The sequence below is a fragment of the Chelon labrosus genome (assembly GCF_963514085.1).
Source record: "Chelon labrosus genome assembly, chromosome: 2".
Classification (NCBI taxonomy): Eukaryota; Metazoa; Chordata; class Actinopteri; order Mugiliformes; family Mugilidae; genus Chelon; species Chelon labrosus.
In genome coordinates this window covers 3,288,562-3,311,895 of record NC_140338.1, presented here as the reverse complement: position 1 = coordinate 3,311,895, position 23,334 = coordinate 3,288,562, and the positions used below count along the sequence as shown (strand labels likewise).

Sequence of the window (23,334 nt, the reverse complement as noted above, 5' to 3'; positions counted from 1 at the left end):
GTCACCTGATATCATTTAAACATCTCCCGTCCTTCAGTTCAACACCAAACACTGGAGATGACTGTGGTTGATGGAAGTAGGATGACTGGGCCACAACGTGACAGCAGGTGGTTTTTTAAAAGGGGCTCTTATTTTGAAGAGCAGTTTGAATGTCAAAGTAAAGGTAAGTGTTTTACTGAAACAATACTTCACACAGGTCACATGATCTATCATAAACGTAGTGTACTACTGATAATAACTTTAATAAGGCAGCATGTGTGTTACATCAAAATGTCATAAACATACTGATCTACTTCCATCCTACCTCTCTGTCAATGAATCTTATTGAATTAGGAAGAAGTGCATTAAAGTGTGGTTCTCCATCTGCTTCTCTGAATCAGCTGCATCACATCTGACAGGAGATACACTGATAAACTGGGGTGGGAACATTTTTTTCTCTTAAAATGAAAACATGATGGTAAAGGTTTGTCTTTTATGGATATCTAATAAAAGGTTTTGAATCACACTTGAGTATGGATCAGAGGATCTCACAAAACTGACTATGAGCATCAGAAAACAGGAGAGGATAAGGCATCAGGATGAACAGAGGAAAATCACTACCAACCAGATGATTGTCAAAAACTAACAAAACAGTTATAAACACCATCACATAATCACATCATTGTCTCTTTCATTACGTACTTTGTCTGAAAATGATTAAAAACCAAATCACTTCGGTTCAGTTATGTTAAAACTGTTTCTCTGACAGACATACAGTTTGTAATTACTCTAAACATCCAGAGCTGTATGAAAGTAATAAGATCATAGAAAACTTGTAGTTTGTCACAAACTTGTTTCAGCTCTATTCTCTTACTTGTTAAAATCTTATTAAAGAAATGTGACGGTCACACAAATAACTTTGATCATGTTTCCACAGCATCACACACCAAAAAAAATGGTTGTAAATCCTCATCTTTTAGTCCAATTTGGATGTGAATACCTATTTTTGAATAAAGTGTGAAGATCAATAAGTTCATTCACTGATCTCAAAGCTTCATCATTAAATGGATCAGACAGTTTGATTGACAGGACAGATGATCAGAGGTGCAGAGTTTTTACCACTATGATTACAACAGGGACTGAAGTATGGATAAAGTTTGTCAGTGAAGGAGCAGCCAGTAAAGGAGTAGATAAGAGCTGCAGTATCTACATCATGAAAGGAGACCAGACCCTCCTCATAATCCACAAACACCCCCACCTTCTCAGGACGAGAACGAAGGGAGAGACGGACTATAGGACCCGCACTGGCTTTGTATTCATTTCCATTTCTCAACCATACAGTCCAGAAACCATTCTGAGGACTTGTTGTGATATCTCCCTTTCTGTTGATTGACTCTCTGGCCACTCCTAGATTCCATTTAGGTTTTCCTTTAACCTGAACCTGAAAGTAAAATCTACCTGAAGAGAAACTCTTCTTTCCTAAAACACATGCACATGTAGAAAATCTCTCTGGGTTGTCTGGAAGATTCTTCCTCACATCACTATCATGAACTTGTTTTCCATCACCAGACAGGATGAGGTCAGGATGTGCTGTATCAGGATCAAGAGTCACATCCACTGCATACTGCTGGAGCCTCTTCAGCTCAGCCTCAAGCAGCTTCTTCATGTCTTTAGTGAGTGTCTCCTCCAGCTGAGTCACAGCTCTCACCACTGTGCCCTCATATGATGGTGGATGGACGCTGACCTCTGTCCAGTCCTTGGTGGGTGGAGCAGCTTTCAGAGAGGAGAAGCTTTGGAGGCTCAGCTTTTCATCAGCTCAGAGACTTCCTGTTCCAGATCTTTGATGAAATCTTCAGCCTGTTTCTCTGTTATTTTCTGTTTGTCTTCGATCTCCTTTATGAGCTGGTTCAGGCCTCTCTCAACAGACTCCTTCAGAGCAGTGAAGACCTGAACACCTTCTGCTTTCTCTCTGTCTGCAGCATCTTTACTCACCTTCACTGACTCTTTCATCTCCTCAATCTTCAGTCGTCCCTTCTGGATCATCTGCTGAATTTCATCCTCTGTCTTCCCCAGCTCTGCCTTCTTTCCTTCACATTCTTCTTTCAGAGGAACAACCTCAGGTGTCTTGTGGTCTAAAATAGAGCAGAGCATGCAGACACATTTCTGGTCGTCTCTTACAGAACAGCTCCAGAGGTTTATCATGCTTCCTACACATCCTGTCTTCCAGGTTGTCCACAGGGTGGATCAGGTGATGTCTTTTCAGGTGTGACACTGTCAGATGAGGCTCCAGGTGAGAGTCACAGTAGGAGAGCAGACACACCAGGCAGGACTTCAGGGCCTTCAGTTTGGTTCCAGTGCAGACGTCACAGAGAACTTCTCCTGGTTTGGCAGCTTGTTGCTCTGAGTTGCTGCTGCTGGCTTTCTGTTGAGATTCATGTCTGAACTGAGCAACCATCTCAGAGAACAAAGTGTTGATGTCTAGTTCAGGTCTTGTCTCAAACAACTTATTACACAATGGACACTTGCAAACGTCATTATGATCCCAGTGTTGAGTGATGCAGTGTCTGCAGAAGTTGTGTCCACATGATGTAGTGACTGGATCAGTGAACACATCCAGACAGATGGAGCACAGAAACTGATCTTCAGATCTCTGACATCTGGCAGCAGACATGTCTACACACTGACAACAAGAGAGAAAGAGAGAAAAAACACAGTTTAAGTAGAGATTTACTGATTATTGATGAGTTATTGAACTTCTAAGTTCATCAAACTCTCCTGATGGTTGTTGTTTTACTGATCTCAGGTGGAGACAGAGAGGAACTACATCAGACTTCATTTATTATTTAACCCTCCTGTTGTCTTCGGGTCAATTTGACCCGATTTCAAAATGTAAACTGTCATAACTTTGTTTTTTTTTCCATATAATCGCCTGAAAATTACATGGATGGTCCCCTGCTATACTCTTTATAGCTTAAATTAATTATGATTATATTTGTTAAATTATGTGTGTTTTATCAAAATTTATAACACCGGTTATCTTCCTGAGTCAATTTGACCCGGTCATATTTAGTGGTGCAATGGGTCACACTATTGTCGTTTTCAGCACAATTAACACACGCACAAACATATACAACCACCCACACACACCCACCCATCCACACATAAAACATGTATAAAAAAGTTTAAAATATGTGGCAATGACTTGTCATGAAGTAGGCCAAAAATATGTAAGACAGAATGATGTAATCATTTTACACATTTACACTGAAACCAATTGAAAAAGCCCGGGTCAAATTGACCGGGGAGGACAACAGGTGTGACTATTTGCTGCCATTAAAAAAATCAAAAGTTTCAAAACAATATCCCGCCTGAACATTGACATATACCAACCTGTGATAATGGATCAACACATACACGTCTGATCATAAGCATAGCAAAAATAATTCAGTATTTCTGCTTTTTTTAACTCAAAAATAATTTTTTTTGTAAATTAGGTGTATTGTACCATAAACTACAAAACTGAATAAAAAATGTATGTTAATGTGTTGGAAACAAATTCAATTAAAGTGAAAATAAATAATAAAATTAAAAAAATGTATACATCATGTTTTATAAGCAGTCAAAAGGACAAAAGGTGCGTAGTAAACGCGAAGACAACAAGGGGGTTAATAGGCATCAGTTTTTGATCACTTTTTGTTAAAACAACATTCAAACTTGTGAATGAAAAGGTGGAGTTGTGTTAGTTGGAACAAGATTGAAGCACATTTTATATTTTGTTCTAAAGCACTAATGTCTGGACTGAAGCTCTAAGTTTTGATGCTGGTTGTTGAAACACAGTAAATATTATCAGCTGTACTCACCAGTATTTGAGTCAGATGTTGAGAAAGAACAGATGAACTCAGTTGAATTTTCTTCAGACAGAAACACAGAGATTCATCTGGACTGCAGCTCTGCCGTCACTCTGACAAATTTTGACTTTCATTTCAGGAAAGTCACGTTGAATCTGGTCTGTCCTGTTTTACTTCTCTGACTGCAGCTCTGTTTGTCACAGTATGTTTCGTGCTTCACTTTGATATACGAGTATAAAAACAACACATTGCAGAGTTTTTTCATTTGAAGTATAGACACAGACAAATGAATCACATTTAGCAATCACAAGTCAACCCCCCTGAAAACAAAGTACAAAAGGGGAAGGGAGATGGAGAGAGGGATACACAACTATTAACACTGTATACCGCATATGCATGAGTAGTAGGATAAAATAAATGAAATAAGAAATTTAAAGAAAGGAGCTCAGTGCGAGAGAGAAGAAAGTAGAGGTGAGACAGGACGTTCCTAATTTTGACGATATTGTGCAGGTGAAAGAAGGCAGCCCTGGTCACTTGCTAAATGTGAGAATTAAAAGGTCTGGCCACTTTTACTTCTCCTGATTGCCGCAGCCCCACCCTGATTGTTTGCACATGTGTCATTGTCCTTGCTTTGTGTATTTAAGTCTTGTGCTTGGTGTTTGTCTTGTTTTGTTCTTGTTTTTACCCTGGAAAGCACCTTGTGCACCATTGGGTGCTGGAAGGTGCTATACAAATAAATATTGATTGATTGATTGATTGATTGATTTGTCATTGCCTGGTCGTCTTGTCAGTTTTGTCAAGCGTCCCAGCCGTCAAGACTGGTCTTGTAATGCTTTATTTCCTGCCTGCTCAGTTCTGAACAAACCTGGTTTTGTAGCTTAACATTGAGTCATTCTCCTGAGTCCTGCAGCCACTGAGTTGTGATAGTGGGGGCTGCGCCTGGATCTGTTTCTCAGAACTGAATATGTTTCAGATTTCTGTCTGTCACAAACTCTCTTCATGGTGGTCCTTATGCGGAACTCCTTGATGCAGAGAAGACACCAGACTTCACTGCAGAGTCTGATGTTTTCATACAAACTGTGACACATTCACGTCGGTCCCGTCCACAAGTAAAACCAAAGTTAACTTTCTTATTTGATACTGTTGAATCATCATCACTTTTTTTTATAAAGTAGTGATGCTCATTCATAAAGTAGTGATGCTCTGATCTAGCATTAGCTTCTTGGCTAGTGACTAGCTGACCTGATAATGGTACTGACACACTCCTGCTCTCTATTTAAAATCACTTCTGTATTCATCCATCAGAGATCATAAATTAGTTTCTCACTTTTTGTTGTTTATCTCCAACTAACTTTTAGCCCAAAACTTAAAAAGACATAAACCATAAAATCAACCTCCAGCAGGTTTCAGCTCGTGTGCATCATCCATACAGAGCAACTCAAAAGCATGTAGGTAAAACTCTGGAGCCTTGTTTTCTGACAAAATCTGGAACGGGTCTGATTCTAAACCATTTTTGGTTTAATGACAATTTAATGATAATTTGGCACATGGTTGAGATCACGTGATGGGAGGAGGGGGAGGGGTATTCAGTTGTTAATGCCATCTGGAACACTAGAGGGCTTTCAGGCTTTCAGCCTTTGCATTCAGATTATATCAAAAAATGTGTCACATGTTCAGCAAACAAAGCTCATCGATATCCATAAGTTCCAACCCCACAAGGTCATTTTTAACACTGGATCATTGATTTCATAGAACTCTTACCATGTCAAAGAAATAATATTATTTTGTTTTAATCCAGGTAGTTGTATATACTTTTAGACTGTCATAATCATTACTCAAACCTGAGACACATGCATCTTTACAATGGTTATAGGCTCTTTCCAGCCACAGAGAGCTGAACTTTAATGGCCAATTAAAACCCCTTCATCCCCATTGATGACTGTATGTCGAGTTCAGGTGATCTGACGTGTCTTCCTGCTATTCTTGGTCTCAGAATTCTTGACCCTTAAAATAAAAATGTAACTACAAAGGTTTGTCTTTTATGGATATTTAATAAAAGGCATTGAATCACACTCCTGTATGGATCAGAGGAGCACGCAAAACTGAGTACGAGCAGCAGAAAACAGGGGAGTATAAGGCATCAGGATTTACAAAGTAAATTACTACCAAGCAGAGGATTTTCCATCATACCATCAGATAAAGTCCATTACTTGTTTTGCATGAAGCTGATTAAACACCACAGCACTTCTGTTCAGTTATATTAAAACTGTTCTTCTCACAGTCAGACATTCAGTTTGCAGTTACTGTAGAACATCCAGAGCTGAATGAAAGTAATAAGATCAACATCAGAGATTGTTAACATGATGACGCCAGAACAGTGAACATCTACACAGACTTGAATCACCTTCTCTAATAAACCTATAGTTAGTCACAAACTTGTTTCAGCTCTCCTGGAAATTATTCCGTGACTTGGAGAAGAAATGTGACGCTCACACAAATAAGTTTAATCCTATTTCCAAAGCATCACACTGACAGCAACACATGTCCTGAACACAAATATGGTTGTAAATCCTCATCCTTTAATCCAATTTGGATGTGAATACTTTGTTTACAACATGTGTGTCAAAATATAGTGCTTATGGTCATAACTGTACTGATATCCTTGTATTGACAGCTGTGACAATGTTGTACTATGAAAACATATGGTATATTTACAAAATGCAAATAAAGTGTGAAGATCAACAAGTTCATTCATCTCAAAGCATCATCATTAAATGGATCAGACAGTTTGATTGACAGGACAGATGATTAGAGGTGCAGAGTTTTTACCATTTTTACAAAGAAAGGGACTGAAGAATGGGTAAAGTTTGTCAGTGAAGGAGCAGCCAGTAAAGGAGTAGATAAGAGCTGCAGTATCAACATCATGAAAGGAGACCAGACCCTCCTCATAATCCACAAACACCCCCACCTTCTCAGGACGAGAACCAAGAGAGAGACTGACTCGAGGATCATCAAGGGCTTTGTATTCATTTCCATTTCTCAACCATACAGTCCAGAAACCATCCTGAGCACTCAGTTTGATGGATCCCTTCCTGTTGATTGACTCTCTGGCCACTCCTAGATCCCATTCAGTCTTTCCTTTAACTTGAACCTGAAAGTAAAATCTACCTGAAGAGAAACTCTTCTTTCCTAAAACACAAACACATGTAGAAAATCTCTCTGGGTTGTCTGGAAGATTCTTCTTCACATCACTATGATTCACTTGTTTTCCATCATCAGACAGGATGAGGTGAGGATGTGCTGTATCAGGATCAAGAGTCACATCCACTGCATACTGCTGGAGCCTCTTCAGCTCAGCCTCAAGCAGCTTCTTCATGTCTTTTCTGAGTGTCTCCTCCAGCTGAGTCACAGCTCTCACCACAGTCCCCTCATATGATGGTGGACGGACGCTGACCTCTGTCCAGTCCTTGGTGGGTGGAGCAGCTTTCAGGGAGGAGAAGCTTTGGAGGAGGTGGAGGTGGTCTTCAGAGCGTGAGAGCTGCTTTATCTCAGAGCTCCTCTTCATCAGCTCAGAGACTTCCTGTTCCAGATCTTTGATGAAACCTTCAGCCTGTTTCTCTGTTGTTTTCCGTTTGTCTTCGAGCTCCTTTATGAGCTGGTTCAGGCCTCTCTCAACAGACTCCTTCAGAGCAGCGAAGACCTGAACACCTTCTGCTTTCTCTCTGTCTGCAGCATCTTTACTCATCTTCACTGACTCTTTCATCTCCTCAATCTTCAGTCGTCTCTTCTGGATCATCTGCTGAATTTCATCCTCTGTCTTCCCCAGCTCTGCCTTCTTTCCTTCATATCCTTCTTTTAGAGGAACAACCTCATGTGTCTTGTGGTCTAAAACAGAGCAGAGCATGCAGACACATGTCTGGTCGGTTTTACAGAACAGCTCCAGAGGTTTATCATGCTTCCTACACATCCTGTCTTCCAGGTTGTCCACAGGGTGGATCAGCTGATGTTTTTTCAGGCGTGACACTGTCAGATGAGGCTCCAGGTGAGAGTCACAGTAGGAGAGCAGACACACCAGGCAGGACTTCAGGGCCTTCAGTTTGGTTCCAGTGCAGACGTCACAGGGAACTTCTCCTGGTTTGGCAGCTTGTTGCTCTGAGCTGCTGCTGCTGGCTTTCTGTTGAGCTTCATGTCTGAACTGAGCAACCATCTCATTGATGAAAGTGTTGATGGCTAGTTCAGGTCTTGTCGCGAACACCTTATTACACATTGGACACTTGCAAACGTCATTATGATCCCAGTGTTGAGTGATGCAGTGTTTGCAAAAGTTGTGTCCACATGGTGTAGAGACTGGATCAGTGAACACATCCAGACAGATGGAGCACAGAAACTGATCTTCAGATCTCAGACATCTGGCAGCAGACATGTCTACACACTGACAACAAGAGAGAAAGAGAGAAAACACACAGTTTAAGTAGAGATTTATTGATTATTGATGAGTTATTGAACTTCTATCAGACTTCAGACGTAATAAGTTTAAAATACACTGAGACCTTTATTTTATCTTTAACAGCACAGAAAAAGAGGTCAATATGTCTGTTTTACAACCATCTACAGCTCCACCTGAGTCGAAAGTTCATCAAACTCTCCTGATGGTTGTTGTTTTACTGGCCTCATGTGGAGACAGAGAGGAACTACATCAGACTTCATTTATTATTTAATAGGCATCAGTTTTTGATCACTTTTTGTAAAAACAACATTTAAACTTGTGAATGAATAGGTGGAGTTGCGTTAGTTGGAACAAGATTGAAGCACATTTTATATTTTGTTCCAAAGCACTAATGTCTGGACTGAAGCTCTAAGTTTTGATGCTTGTTGTTGAAACACAGTAAATATTATCAGCTGTACTCACCAGTATTTGAGTCAGATGTTGAGAAAGAACAGATGAACTCAGTTGAATTTTCTTCAGACAGAAACAAAGAGATTCATCTGGACTGCAGCTCTGCCGTCGCTCTGACAAATTTTGACTTTCATTTCAGGAAAGTGACGTTGAATCTGGTCTGTCCTGTTTTACTTCTCTGTGGTTCTGTTTGTCACAGTATGTTTCATGCTTCACTTTGATATACGAGTATAAAAACAACACATTGCAGAGTTGTTGCGTTTGAAGTATAGACACAGACAAATGAATCACATTTAACAATCACAAGTCAACCCCCCTGAAAACAAAGTACAAAAGGGGAAGGGAGATGGAGAGAGGGATACACAACTATTAACACTGTATACCGCATATGCATGAGTAGTAGGATAAAATAAATGAAATAAGAAATTTAAAGAAAGGAGCTCAGTGCGAGAGAGAAGAAAGTAGAGGTGAGACAGGACGTTCCTAATTTTGATGATACTGTGCAGGTGAAAGAAGGCAGCCCTGGTCACTTGCTAAACGTGAGAATGAAAAGGTCTGGCCAGTTTTACTTCTCCTGATTGCCGCAGCCCCGCCCTGATTGTTTGCACATGTGTCATTGTCCTTGCTTTGTGTATTTAAGTCTTGTGCTTGGTGTTTGTCATTGCCTGGTCGTCTTGTCAGTTTTGTCAAGCGTCCCAGCCGTCAAGACTGGTCTTGTAATGCTTTATTTCCTGCCTGCTCAGTTCTGAACAAACCTGGTTTTGTAGCTTAACATTGAGTCATTCTCCTGAGTCCTGCAGCCACTGAGTTGTGATAGTGGGGGCTGTGCCTGGATCTGTTTCTCAGAACTGAATATGTTTCAGATTTCTGTCTGTCACAAACTCTCTTCATGGTGGTCCTTATGCGGAACTCCTTGATGCAGAGAAGACACCAGACTTCACTGCAGAGTCTGATGTTTTCATCCAAACTGTGACACATTCACGTCGGTCCCGTCCACAAGTAAAACCAAAGTTAACTTTCTTATTTGATACTGTTGAATCATCATCACTTTTTTTTTTTATAAAGTAGTGATGCTCATTCATAAAGTAGTGATGCTCTGATCTAGCATTAGCTTCTTGGCTAGTGACAAGCTGACCTGATAATGTTACTGACACACTCCTGCTCTCTATCTAAAATCACTTCTGTATTCATCCGTCACACATCATAAATTAGTTTCTCACTTTTTGTTGTTTATCTCCAACTAACTTTTAGCCCAAAACTTAAAAAGACATAAACCATAGAATCAACCGCCAGCAGGTTTCAGCTCGTGTGCATCATCCATACAGAGCAACTCAAAAGCATTTAGGTAAAACTCTGGAGCCTTGTTTTCTGACAAAATCTGGAACGGGTCTGATTCTAAACCATTTTTGGTTTAATGATAATTTAATGATAATTTGGCACATGGTTGAGACCACGTGATGGGGGGAGGGGGAGGGGTATTCAGTTGTTAATGCCATCTGGAACACTAGAGGGCTTTCAGGCTTTCAGCCTTTGCATTCAGATGATATCAAAAAATGTGTCACATGTTCAGCAAACAAAGCTCATCGATATCCATAAGTTCCAACCCCACAAGGTCATTTTTAACACTGGATGATTGATTTCATAGAACTTTTACCATGTCAAAGAAATAATATTATTTTGTTTTAATCCAGGTAGTTGTATATACTTTTAGACTGTCATAATCATTACTCAAACCTGAGACACATGCATCTTTACAATGGTTATAGGCTCTGTACAGCCATAGAGAGCTGAACTTTATTGGCCAATTAAAACCCTTTCATCCCCACTAATGACTGTATGTTGGGTTCAGGTGATCTGACGTGTCTTCCTGCTATTCTTGGTCTCAGAATTCTTGACCCTTAAAATAAAAATGTAACTACAAAGGTTTGTCTTTTATGGATATTTAATAAAAGGCATTGAATCACACTCCTGTATGGATCAGAGGAGCACGCAAAACTGAGTACGAGCAGCAGAAAACAGGGGAGTATAAGGCATCAGGATTTACACAGGAAAATTACTACCAAGCAGAGGATTTTCCATCATACCATCAGATAAAGTCCATTACTTGTTTTGCATGAAGCTGATTAAACACCACAGCACTTCTGTTCAGTTATATTAAAACTGTTCTTCTCACAGTCAGACATTCAGTTTGCAATTACTGTAGAACATCCAGAGCTGTATGAAAGTAATAAGCTCACCATCAGAGTAAACCTGGAGCTGTTTGTTGATGGTTCTGTATTTAGAGACCAAAAGGGAGTCGGCAAAACACCACAATCATAATTATTACATCTTAAAAATTAAATATTTCTGAGCTAGAGGCTCTTATTGAAGCATGTTAACATGATGAGGCAAGAACAGTGAACATCTACACAGACTTTAATCACCATCTCTAATAAACCTGTAGTTAGTCACGAACGTGTTTCAGCTCTCCTGGAAGTTATTCTGTGACTTGGAGAAGAAATGTGACGCCAACAACTTTGATCCCATTTCCACAGCATCACACTGACAGCAACACATGTCCTGAACACAAATATGATTGTAAATCTTCATCCTTTAGTCCAATTTGGATGTGAATACCTCGTTTACAACAACATGTGTGTCAAAATATAGTGCTTATGGTCATAACTGTACTGATATCCTTGTATTGACAGCTGTGACAATGTTGTACTATGAAAACATATGGTATATTTACAAAATGCAAATAAAGTGTGAAGATCAATAAGTTCATTCATTCATCTCAAAGCTTCATCATTAAAATGGATCAGACAGTTTGATTGACAGGACAGATGATCAGAGGTGCAGAGTTTATACCATTTTTACAAAGAAAGGGACTGAAGAATGGGTAAAGTTTGTCAGTGAAGGAGCAGCCAGTAAAGGAGTAGATAAGAGCTGCAGTATCTACATCATGAAAGGAGACCAGACCCTCCTCATAATCCACAAACACCCCCACCTTCTCAGGACGAGAACGAAGAGAGAGACTGACTGGAGGACTGGCATTGACTTTATACTCAATTCCATTTCTCAACCATATAGTCCAGAAACCATTCTTAGGTCTCAGGGTGACTTTTCCCTTCCTGTTGATTGACTCTCTGGCCACTCCTAGATCCCAGTCAGTCTTTCCTTTAACCTGAACCTGAAAGTAAAATCTACCTGAAGAGAAACTCTTTTTTCCTAAAACGTTGACACATGTAGAAAATCTCTCTGGGTTGTCTGGAAGATTCTTCCTCACGTCTCCACAGTGAACTTGTTTTCCATCATCAGACTGGATGAGTTCAGGATGTGCTGTATCAGGATCAAGAGTCACATCCACTGCATACTGCTGGAACCTCTTCAGCTCAGCCTCAAGCAGCTTCTTCATGTCTTTACTGAGTGTCTCCTCCAGCTGAGTCACAGCTCTCACCACAGTCCCCTCATATGATGGTGGACGGACGCTGACCTCTGTCCAGTCCTTGGTGGGTGGAGCAGCTTTCAGGGAGGAGAAGCTTTGGAGGAGGTGGAGGTGGTCTTCAGAGCGTGAGAGCTGTTTTATCTCAGAGCTCCTCTTCATCAGCTCAAAGACTTCCTGTTCCAGATCTTTGATGAGACCTTCAGCCTGTTTCTCTGTTGTTTTCCGTTTGTCTTCGATCTCCTTTATGAGCTGGTTCAGGCCTCTCTCAACAGACTCCTTCAGAGCAGCGAAGACCTGAACACCTTCTGCTTTCTCTCTGTCTGCAGCATCTTTATTCATCTTCACTGACTCTTTCATCTCCTCAATCTTCAGACGTCTCTTCTGGATCATCTGCTGAATTTCATCCTCTGTCTTCCCCAGCTCTGCCTTCTTTCCTTCATATTCTTCTTTCAAAGGAACAAACTCATGTGTCTTGTGGTCTAAAACCGAGCAGAGCATGCAGACACATGTCTGGTCGGTCTTACAGAACAGCTCCAGAGGTTTATCATGCTTCCTACACATCCTGTCTTCCAGGTTGTCCACAGGGTGGATCAGCTGATGTCTTTTCAGGCGTGACACTGTCAGATGAGGCTCCAGGTGAGAGTCACAGTAGGAGAGCAGACACACCAGGCAGGACTTCAGGGCCTTCAGTTTGATTCCAGTGCAGACGTCACAGGGAACTTCTCCTGGTTTGGCAGCTTGTTGCTCTGAGCTGCTGCTGCTACCTTTCTGTTGTGCTTCATGTCTGAATTGAGCAACCATCTCAGAGAACAAAGTGTTGATCTTCAGCTGAGGTCTAGTGTGGAACATCTCTTTGCACAGGGGACACTTGTATAGATCAGTAGTATCCCATTGTTGAGTGATGCAGTGTTTACAGAAGTTGTGTCCACATGGTGTAGTGACTGGATCAGTGAACACATCCAGACAGATGGAGCACCGAAACTGATCTTCAGATCTCAAACATCTTGCAGCAGACATGTCTACACAATGACAACAAGAGAGAAAGAGAGAAAAAACACAGTTTAAGTAGAGATTTATTGATTATTTATACAGTAAGTGATTGAACTTCCATCAGATTTCTAAGGAGCCTCTAAAGGGACATGGAAGGAAAAAAAAGTTTAAGAAGTTCAAGAAAAAAACAACAAATTCCTTGCGATATATCACAAAACACAAGCTTGTTTATCACCTGGTCGCTTGGCCATTTGGGAATCAGCAAATGGAGGGAGTCATGGAGGAGGATACGGAACAGTTCCTGCGGTCAAGAGAGGTCCCTCAAGTGGACATCATGCACATGAAAAGAGACAAGGTGGGCATAGAATTCATTCAGTAACGTAATAAGTCAGTAATGTAGCGCACTAACATAAAGCTAAACCAGTCCAACCATATGTTAGGGTTACAGATGTTGATGTGTTATACACTTAAATCTGTAAATCGAGCTGTAAGTCTTTTTATGTCACAAAATGGTTACCATGGTAACTGTGGACGCCATGGCAAGAAACACACACTGTAGAGGCTGGTCTTGTTGAATATTTCTTTTGCAAAACTGTACTTTCGAAAGGTTTACAAATATTCTGCACCGAGAATTTATCAGTAACCACAAATACTAAAGCGAAAATAATAGACATGGTGTGACACAGTTTGTGCCTCAGTTGGCCAAAGTTTAAAAGGTAGACTTTGATCTTGCTAGTCCCAGTGATGGCTAAACGTAAAAGCTTTGCACAGAATAGAGTTCAATAAAGCAACTCTTGCCAGTGATTGCACTTTAATGTGAGCAGTGAGCAGAAACCTTGAAAATACATTTCAATGTCCGTATGCAGTTAGCTTATTAACCTAACTTTGGCCAGTCCTAAACAAGTCCAAAACTACATCAAAATAACAGGAAGGCAGTAAAATCAACCAACAGATCACTGACAGACCATTGTCCTATCCAAAGCATTAGTATGGATTGAACAGATAAATGTGCTGCCACGTGCAGGGCTGTTCATTTACTACTGAGCTGAACCCATTTAATTCAAGACAAAACAGACCAGGTTTCTGTAGAATAGAAATTGATATAACAGACTTTGTGTGAAGTAAACCAGCTCTCTCTCTCTCTCCTTCTATACATTTACAATTCATGTTCTAAGTAAATGTTTCAAGTATTTCTTCTAATATTTTCTGTTTTCTGCTTGCAGGTTGACAAGGAAGTGATTTCCGTTATGACTGATGAGCAAATGGCCATATATCACTTCATATGGTGACAGAGTAGCCTTTATCAAGGCTGTCCACAATGTGCAGCCTTGATAAAGAGACTCTTATCCAAAGATTAAGAGATAAAATAGAAACTTGGAAAATGAGATCAAGGACAAAAGGTGTGCCCCTCACCCAGGTGAGGGGATGGCAAGACGGAGAAATACTGCGGCAGAAAAGACTTCGCAGGAAGATTGAAATTTGATGGCTTCATTTTTACAATAATGCATACCTTCAAGTGAGAACCAAAAATGGTGGAGGAACAAGACATGCAACTGTGGAAAAAACAATTGTTGCTCAGATTTTGGAGCTAGGAGAGGAGCTATTTTTCCAAAATGGGCACTCAACCAAAGGGCAAGCTGATGACTTTACCTTTGAGGTCTGTAATTTTAAAAGAAAGCAGATCTCTTTGGATGACACTGTTCGTAGACTGTATGAACAAACCAAACTGAAGCTGCTTAGATTTTATATTTGCACAAAAGAAGAAGGACCTTCAACAGATCAGTCTTCATCCGAAGAGGATGAATGTTGTGAAGACTCTTTATCTGGGGATTTATCTGTCTGCATCACTGGGGGAGCAGATTCGCAGTTGACTGAGGATGGATCTCAACTTGATGCGGATGATTTGGTTACAGATCTACTGGATCATGGACACTCATCTGACAGTGACATAAGCGAACAGGTCTGTGGCAGTAGGAACAATATGTGTTATAAAGTAATAATTAATGACAGACTGAGAGAGAGATCGAGAGATTTTGCTTGAAGATTAAACTTCAGGTAATACCTCCATTAAAAAATAATTCTCACGTATTTCATAAAAGACAGGGTGAGATTGTGTGCCAACAATGGTAAACACTTATTTTCTCACCAGTAAGAAACATTTTCTTAATGAGAAATATCATCTGTATTCCATGTACGTTTTTGCTGCCAGTGTATCATAGAGACTGAGGGAAGATGTAAGCATATCTAATAACATTGCTCAAGTTGTATATTTCCCAGGCCGACCTAACTCGACCCAACCTAAGTACAATCAATATCAATACTCCCATTGGCAAAAATGCTATATGGCTTCAGTTTATCATAAGACTCCAAATGAAGCCAAATGAAGTTGGGCTGTCTTGCCTGCCTTAATGACACTCACTCGTAGTCCATGTTCTCTGCATTTAGCAAACATCCACTGGTAACCGTGAAGCTGTCCAGAGTATTGCATTTGGTTCAATCAGGACCACCAAGTCACAGTAGGTTTTTTGACGAGAGTGTCCTCTTGTGTTAAGTCGCTTCATATGTCTCTTATATGAAAACAGTGTTTACGAGCAAGCACTGATTTAATGTCTTTATATTTGAGGCCAATCTCAAAATAAAACTCTATGACCCCCCCCCCCCCCCCCCCCGATTAATGCTCTCCATTGTTGTCTTTGTTTACAGTCTCTAAGCTGACCCAGAAGTATATATTGCAGAAGATATATTGCAGAAGTACATCTTTATTTTTTAAACATTTTTTTTTCCTTCCATGTCTCTTTAGGGGCTCCCTAGATTTCAGACATAATGAGTTCAAAATACACTGAGACCTTTACTTATTTATCCCCTGGTATCAGTTTATAGAAGCTCATAAAAAGTGGTCTGTTTTACAACCATCTGCAGTTCCACCTGAGTCTGAAGTTCATCAGGCTCCTGATGGCTGTCGTTTTACTGACCTCAGGTGGAGACAGAGAGGAACTACATAAATTTTTTTAGGACTTTGTATTTTGTTCTAAAGCACTAATGTTTGCACTGTTGCTGGTTGTTGAGACACAGTAATCAGCTGTACTCACCAGTATTTGATGTGGACGTTTGCTGCCACTCCTCCTCGTCTGCTTGCGCTTCGAGGAATGTGATCATTGCTGTGACTGGGTGGACTCATTTAAACTGACATAGTCATCGTGCTGCAGCCGTGTTTCAGTCAAATAGTTCAAACTGTCGACCAGTTATCAATCAGAGAGGTCTGACATTTAATGTTCTTGTTCTTTGGAGGAATTTGTTTTGATTTCTAAAGAATCTGGGAGCAGACAGAGTCTCTAGATATTTGTCTGAACTGCAGCTCTGCCGTCGGTCTGACAAAGTTTCACTTTCATTTCAGGAAAGTGACGTTGAGTCTGGTCTGGCCAGTTTTACTCCTCCTCTGACTGCAGCTCTGGTTGTCATAATTCATTTCCTGCTTCATGTTGAGATGTCAGTATAAAAACACAAGCCCAACAGTTCTTGTGTTTGATCTCCTTTTCTATTGGAAAGTCCTGTATTTTACCCTTCTTTCCCCCCGTCCTCCCGTATTAGTATTTTCCCGTAACTCTCCCGTATTTTAACCTGTGTTATTAAAAAAATAATAATACCCCGGCAAAAAAAAACAAAACCCTCATGTAAATCTGATTAATCCAGGTGTGTCTGATTATTGTTGTTGTAACTACTGAGGTCAGGCACACCTGGATTAATCAGTTTGTCCAATAATGGCAGACCGGAAACAAAGGAGCCAGCTGAAGTTCAGGAAGTAGTGCAGCTGTGCATAAAGCCAATTATAAGTGGTTGACAAGTGGTGATTTTAGCTTTCTTGTACACCTGTCTTAAAATGTAAGGGATACTGGAGCTTGGTTGGGGTGGCGGGATTGCTCGCGGCGGGCGCCGGAAAATTTCCCTTATTTTCAAATCCAAAACTTGACAGGTATGCACGGGGCGGCATTTTTTCATGACACAAGGGGGGCGGCAAGAGCACTTGAAAATAAATAAATAAATAAATAGATCTGCGCTGCTACATGGTTTTCTATTATCTGTCATATATGTGTGGGGATATTGTCACCCCCTGCAGCTGCAGGCACCCCTGCTGAGAAGGTGCCGTGCACAGAAGGACGGGGGGGTCCACTGTATAAAAGGGCAAAAGTCAGTCACACCTTGACATTTCATTATATTGTAAATAAAGGGCTATAATTCCTGCACGTTTTTGTTTTTCATGAATTGTGTGAAATGGCCAGATAAAAATAGGTAATACAAAATGATTATGTGGTCACCAAGGTGAATTGGTTTAGTCTTGACTTCTGGTCGTGAGTGACAGCGTTGGATGGAAATCTGTTGATTGTCGAGCGTCAAATAAACAGATGGACAGAGAAAGGTCAAAGCCATCAGGTGACCAGTTTAGGAAAAAAAAGAAAAGATAAAGGTATGCTATGTTCTCTCTGTATGATTACAGTATCCATGTCATGAATGAAGGGCTAATGTTAATTGTTGGGATACGTTTGTTAGCCTTTTTGCTATGATGCTTGCAATGCTTATACAACAGTAATTCATCTTAAGAAACACCAGATCTAATTTCACCATAAAATTGTGCTTTGCAACAAAACTGTTCCAAGTTCAGTTATTATTTATTTCCATCATGTTGGGTCCTGTAATTAGCCAATGGAATTTTCATATCTGCAGGTTTCAAAGATGAACATTTGCTACAACTCTATTTCGTGTCAAACATAGTTTAACCAGTCATAACTAAAAGTGTACCAAGCATTGAATTGGAGGCAGTAACCAAGGAGCTAATTGTTCCTCCCTGAAGATTAATATAGTGTCTAATGACATTTAGCATGTAAGGGCATGTTTATTTAAATTTGCAATTCATGGATGTTTTGTATAAGAGTTATATTATTGTAGTCTAAGGTCTTTTGATGTCAGTTTCAACTGCAATTCAATTGCATAACTGTCTTTTGGCAATACTCTGGACTTTTGATAACTGATAATTGTCTTTTGGCAATGTTGGAGGTGGAGATTGTGCACCTTAAGAAGTGTGTTTCCTGTTGTAATTGCAATAGTTGAATAACTGGATTCTCTTAAGTGTGATTTTCAAATGTTCTATTGAAGGATTTGTGCAACTGAGAAATATAAGTTTCTGTTTCACTTATATTGTTAAAATAAAACATGGCAGTTTGTGCAAAATTTTGTCACACTCCTTTTCGCAGTGGGGGGTGGGGGGGACTGAGACTGTTGGAATCACAAGTCAGCACGTCTTGGCGACAAAGTATATAAAGGTAAAAGTAAAAGTAAATTAAAAAAAGTATAATGAGGTAGAAATGTTTAAAAGGTGTTTTTGCAATATACAAGGATATTAATATATGTTGTAACTATAAAAATATACTTAACAAACACTATATAAGGATATAGAAATTTAGGACAAATAGTATCAACAGGCGTAATATATAATATTTACAATATACAAGCCTATAAAATCTATGGGCCGACTGGGCATTTCTGTGTGGAGTTTTCATGTTCTCCCTGTCTCATTGCCAGCTGAAATCCTGAATGAACATGATTGGCATTCACTTAAACCTTTGGTGAAATCAAATCAAAGAAAAACAACAGTACAACTCAGGACTATGTTTAATAGTGAAAGTAAGAGCATTTTCACACGTACAATGTGAAGGGAAACTTCTCATCAGATGATTTCTAGAAATGTGTCACATGTTCAGCAAACAAAGCTCATCGATATCCATAAGTTCCGCAACTTGGTCATCTACCTCCACAGGGTAATTTTAAAAACTGGACGATTGATTTCATAGTACTTTCACCATGTGAAAGGAAGAAATATTATTTTGTTTTAATCCAGGTAGTTGTATATACTTTTAGATTGTCATAAACATTACTCAAACCTGAGACAGTTGCATCCTTACAATGGTTATAGGCTCTGTCCAGCCATAGAGAGCTGAAGTTTATTGGCCAATTAAAACCCCTTCCTCCCCACTGATGACTTTATTTCGGGTTTAGGTGATCTGACATGTCTTCCTGCTATCATAATTGTCTCATAATTGTTGACTCCTATGTTGGGACCTGAACCTGGTGGTGAGCAATGGAGGCTCACCGCGCATAACCAAGTTTTGACCACATGGTTGTCTTTGTCTTGGAGACGAAGAAAAGCAAGGGAACCCTAAAGTCCCACAATCCCAGGTGTGAAACCTGATCCAGCAGCCACCACTGGCTGACTGTGGCCTGTTGCCTCTGAGGTCATCAGGTCATATAAAGGCTCTGTTCAGCCTTTGTTCTCTCTCTTCCACTCTTACCATGTTCCACTCTGGACCGCCAGCTGCTCTGCTGCTGCTGTGCTGCTGGCTGCTTCTAGTAGTCTGCTAACCAGAGCAGCTACTCAAGGAAGCTGCAAAAGTTCTGTTATGTGTGACCTGGGCCTAGTCAAGCTAAGCTAAGTATACAACTCTAAACTTTGATTTGATGTTGTGTATATTTTGTATTCAGTTGTTATCATTTTGGTAGTCAGGTTATGGTATAGTTGGCTCTGCCACATTGTTGAGTTGATGTTAGTTTAGGTTATGCAACACATAGACTCAGGATCACTCGCATGCCAAGCTAGCCATCCTTCCTCTAACCTGGCACCTCATAAAACACACACTCTTATAAATTCCACACATGCACTCAGCCAGCACATGGTCTAAGTGTCACCACTTGGTTAGCCATTTTCTTCAAGGCCTCAGCAGCCATTCTAACATACCTACCCACCCACCCACACCACACACACACACACACACACACACACACACACACACACACACACACACTGCAGATAGATTGCCTGCTTTTACTTTTATTCTCTATCAATAAATATCTTTTAAACATACCTGTTGTCTGTTTAATGTTGCACAAGAGTGAATTCTGCCAACCTCTACACTGCCCAGAACTCCAAATTCCTTCACCTTAACTAGCTATTAATGTGGTAATATTGTTTTTAGTTATTAGTTAATTATTAACTAATATTAATTATTAATTATTAATCAGAGTTCCAAATTGACAATTTAGTAAATATTATGGGACTGATTTACTGAATTGGCTATCTTTTCCCTTCTCAGAAGGGTGGTGCCCCGAGGTGATCTAGTATATTTAGGTCCAATTATTTAATATTGAATAATTATTTTTGATAGTTAGTAATTATTTATGAAGCCAAACCCCAATGTTTAGTGCCCTTAGTAGGCAGATCCAACAAATGGTGATCACGTGTTACGCTGGCCCAACAAATGGTGCCCCGTATGAGGCAGAGTACCGTTGGCAGTTATTCATAATTGTGCAATGTTAATTTCAGCATAATTTTTGGCCAAGCCAAAAATATTTTGAACAACTTTTAGACTTGCCAAAAGTCTTCACGTTCAGTCCCACTAGTCTACCACAGGAGTAGACGTCCAGTTGTACTTGTTGTTACCTGTACAAACAGGTGCATTGTGGTTATAATGAATGTATTCATATATTGATAATGTATTAATAATTCATTATTAATAACTACCATCTTAAGTAGCCATAGTTTTACGCCAAGTGTTGCTTTTACTGCTTGCTAATTCAAGTTGAACTTACTCTTCTTAACTGTAAGAATTTCTGTTCAGCATTTGAATACCACATATTCATGTAATCCAGTAAAGCTGTTTCTTGTTAAGTTAAGTGCTCCCTGTTTAACTAATCCACAGTGTGTCACCAGCCCTGTGACATAAAGAATTTGTACCCGGCTGTTACTGCCATCCATTTCCGCATAAGTAAGATAAAGATTCTGAGACGGAGCCACAGTGTGCTACCAGGACTGTGAAACATAAAGTTGTGTAACCTAGCTGTTACTGACATGTGTTCCAGCCTAAGTTAACATGCCTTTAACTGTTACTGCCCTGCATTTCAATTATTATATGTTTTGCATGAGTTTTTGGTAAGTAAACTTGTAAACCTGAATTTACTTTGTTACCAAATTTGTTGTGCCCACTAGAGCCACTACATGGTGCCAAAGCTACCTAAGAAGTAGAGTCCCTTGGACTTGCTTGCCTCCTCTATGAGGTACAAATGGCCAATAAGAAAGCTATGTGCTACTTAGCAGACCTGGTAGCACTGAAAGAAGAATTTTCCTCTACTGCTGATGGTTGCAGCCCTCCAAATTAAACATACCCGTCATGAGCATCCAAGAGATTATTACAAATGTTTGAGACATGCGTACTTCCAGGGCAAGAATGCATCAGCCTTAGAAGAAAACTCCACCTTCAATTCCTTATTCTTGCAGAGCCTCCACCCATGTGTACGCACTCACGTTGTACTCATGAAATGCCAAGGTGACCCCACCGGGCAGGACAACAGGAATATGATACAGGTGGCTTGGGAAACTCTTGCTACTTCCAAAGCAAGAGGGAAGACAGTTGAGCCCTTCAGCTCAAATACTGAGGCATCATCCCGATCTGCCACCTTAAAACATCACCCTCACACCAGACCAAAGGGGGGAAGGGGGGGGGGGGTGATAAAGGGCCACACAGGAACACTGAGCGTAACCGCTGTGCCGACTTCCCTAAGACAGGCACTCATATGGTTGAAGCTGTACAAAGCCTTACTCTGAAATTATGGCCCAGCAGATCATATCTTAAGTTGCAGTCAGAGATGCCATGATCATTGTCTGATCAGCCAATAGACTGCTCAGACAATGATCATGGCATCTCTGACTGCAACTTAAGATATGATCATAATTTTGCAGACAATGACTGGCTACACTGAGCGTTACAGCACCGAGCCACGAGTTCATAAAAACTTAAGGCACCACAAATTCCTTCCTCACAGTGATAACACAGTCCATCCCTGTACTGCTAGAATGTACTAAGTAGTTTAATTTCTTTGCACTTAAGTAGGCAAACTTGTTGATTTGTTAGCGACAGCAGCAAACTCCATAGTTTTCACCTCACGAATAGTCACACACCACACTATTAGCTAAGAAAAGCCTAATAAACCCCAATATTTAGTGCCCTTAGCAGGCAGACCAAGCAAATGGTGATCGCGTGTTACACCGTCCCAACACCTAGAATGAAAACTTAATGACAAGGGTTTGTCTTTTATGGATATTTAATAAAAGGTATTGAATCACTCTCAAGTATGGATCAGAGGAACTCGCAAAACAGACCACAAGCAGCAGAAAACAGGGGAGGATAAGACATCAGGATTTACACAGAAAAATTACTACCAACCAGAGGATTTACCATCACACCATCAGATAAAGTTCATTACTTTTTTTGCATGAAGCTGATTAACCCTTATATTGTGTTAGGGTCAAATTTGACCCGTTTACCATTTAGAATATGTAAAAAGTAACCCTGTCCTTGTTTCTATTGGAACAAGGCTTCATGATATCCTCTATCTTAACACAGCAAAATAGTTTTTCACCATTTTAGTAAATTCTAAAAGTCTCTAAAAAAAAAAGTGACATCTGTGGTGTTACGGGTCAAATATGACCCGCCAAGAATATTGGTTGTTGCACGCAGCCATGCATCATTTAAAAAGTTTTGGGTTTCTATGTGGATCAAATTTGGCTCAATTTACACTCTCCCCACCACACACCACCCTACCAGACCCCCCACCACCCTTCCACCTCTCTTCGAACAAAGATGCTCAAATACAAATACAAAAATGATGACATTTCATCCCCAACTCCACAAAGTGATGAAGACAGAAACCAAAGTGACATTGAGGAACATGTGTCTGAGAATGAGGATGACGTTGAGTATGATCATAAAGAAGGGCCTATCAGATATTCTGTGTCACATGTTCAAGGCATCAAGACAACATTTGAGCTGTTTATACCACCATATGTTGAGAACAACTTGCTTGAGATGACAAACATTGAAGGTAGAAGGGTGTTGTGCAACAGCTGGATTGGAAACGACAAACTGGTCCCAGCTGGTCCCAGTGTAAATGACAAACTTGCCATACAAGTACAAACCAGGGCCTATATTTGCATTTGCAATTTTGAACAAAATAAAGTTTGGTTTTGTGAAACAGACTTTTTTTTTAACCTCTATCCAAGCATAAATATGTGCGGGTCAATTTTCTCTCTTCATTGATGATTTCATCTCCAGCTGAAGTGATGTTGATGAAGCCCTTTCAGTTTCCACCAC

General features: G+C 40.2%; 1 protein-coding gene and 1 pseudogene across 2 annotated transcripts; both read right to left on the bottom strand.

Moving 5' to 3' along the window:
• Window positions 1-1,048: 1,048 nt before the first annotated feature.
• On the bottom strand, window positions 1,049-8,344 carry LOC311506347 (annotated as a pseudogene). Its single transcript has 3 exons — window positions 6,613-8,344; window positions 6,132-6,147; window positions 1,049-2,709 (listed from the first exon to the last, which is right to left on the bottom strand). The product of its transcript is annotated as an uncharacterized misc_RNA (transcript).
• A 2,208-nt stretch (window positions 8,345-10,552) lies between these two features.
• On the bottom strand, window positions 10,553-13,171 carry LOC311501084 (E3 ubiquitin-protein ligase TRIM21-like). Its single transcript, XM_084562744.1, has one exon. The coding sequence runs from the start codon at window positions 13,166-13,168 to the stop codon at window positions 11,525-11,527; it is 1,644 nt and encodes a 547-aa protein (XP_084418870.1). The 5' UTR covers window positions 13,169-13,171; the 3' UTR covers window positions 10,553-11,524.
• Between the last annotated feature and the right edge of the window lie 10,163 nt (window positions 13,172-23,334).

Coding starts and splice junctions, on each gene's coding strand:
- LOC311501084 (XM_084562744.1), bottom strand. CDS start 13,168: ATGTCTGCTGCAAGATGTTTGAGATCTGAAGATCAGTTTCGGTGCTCC.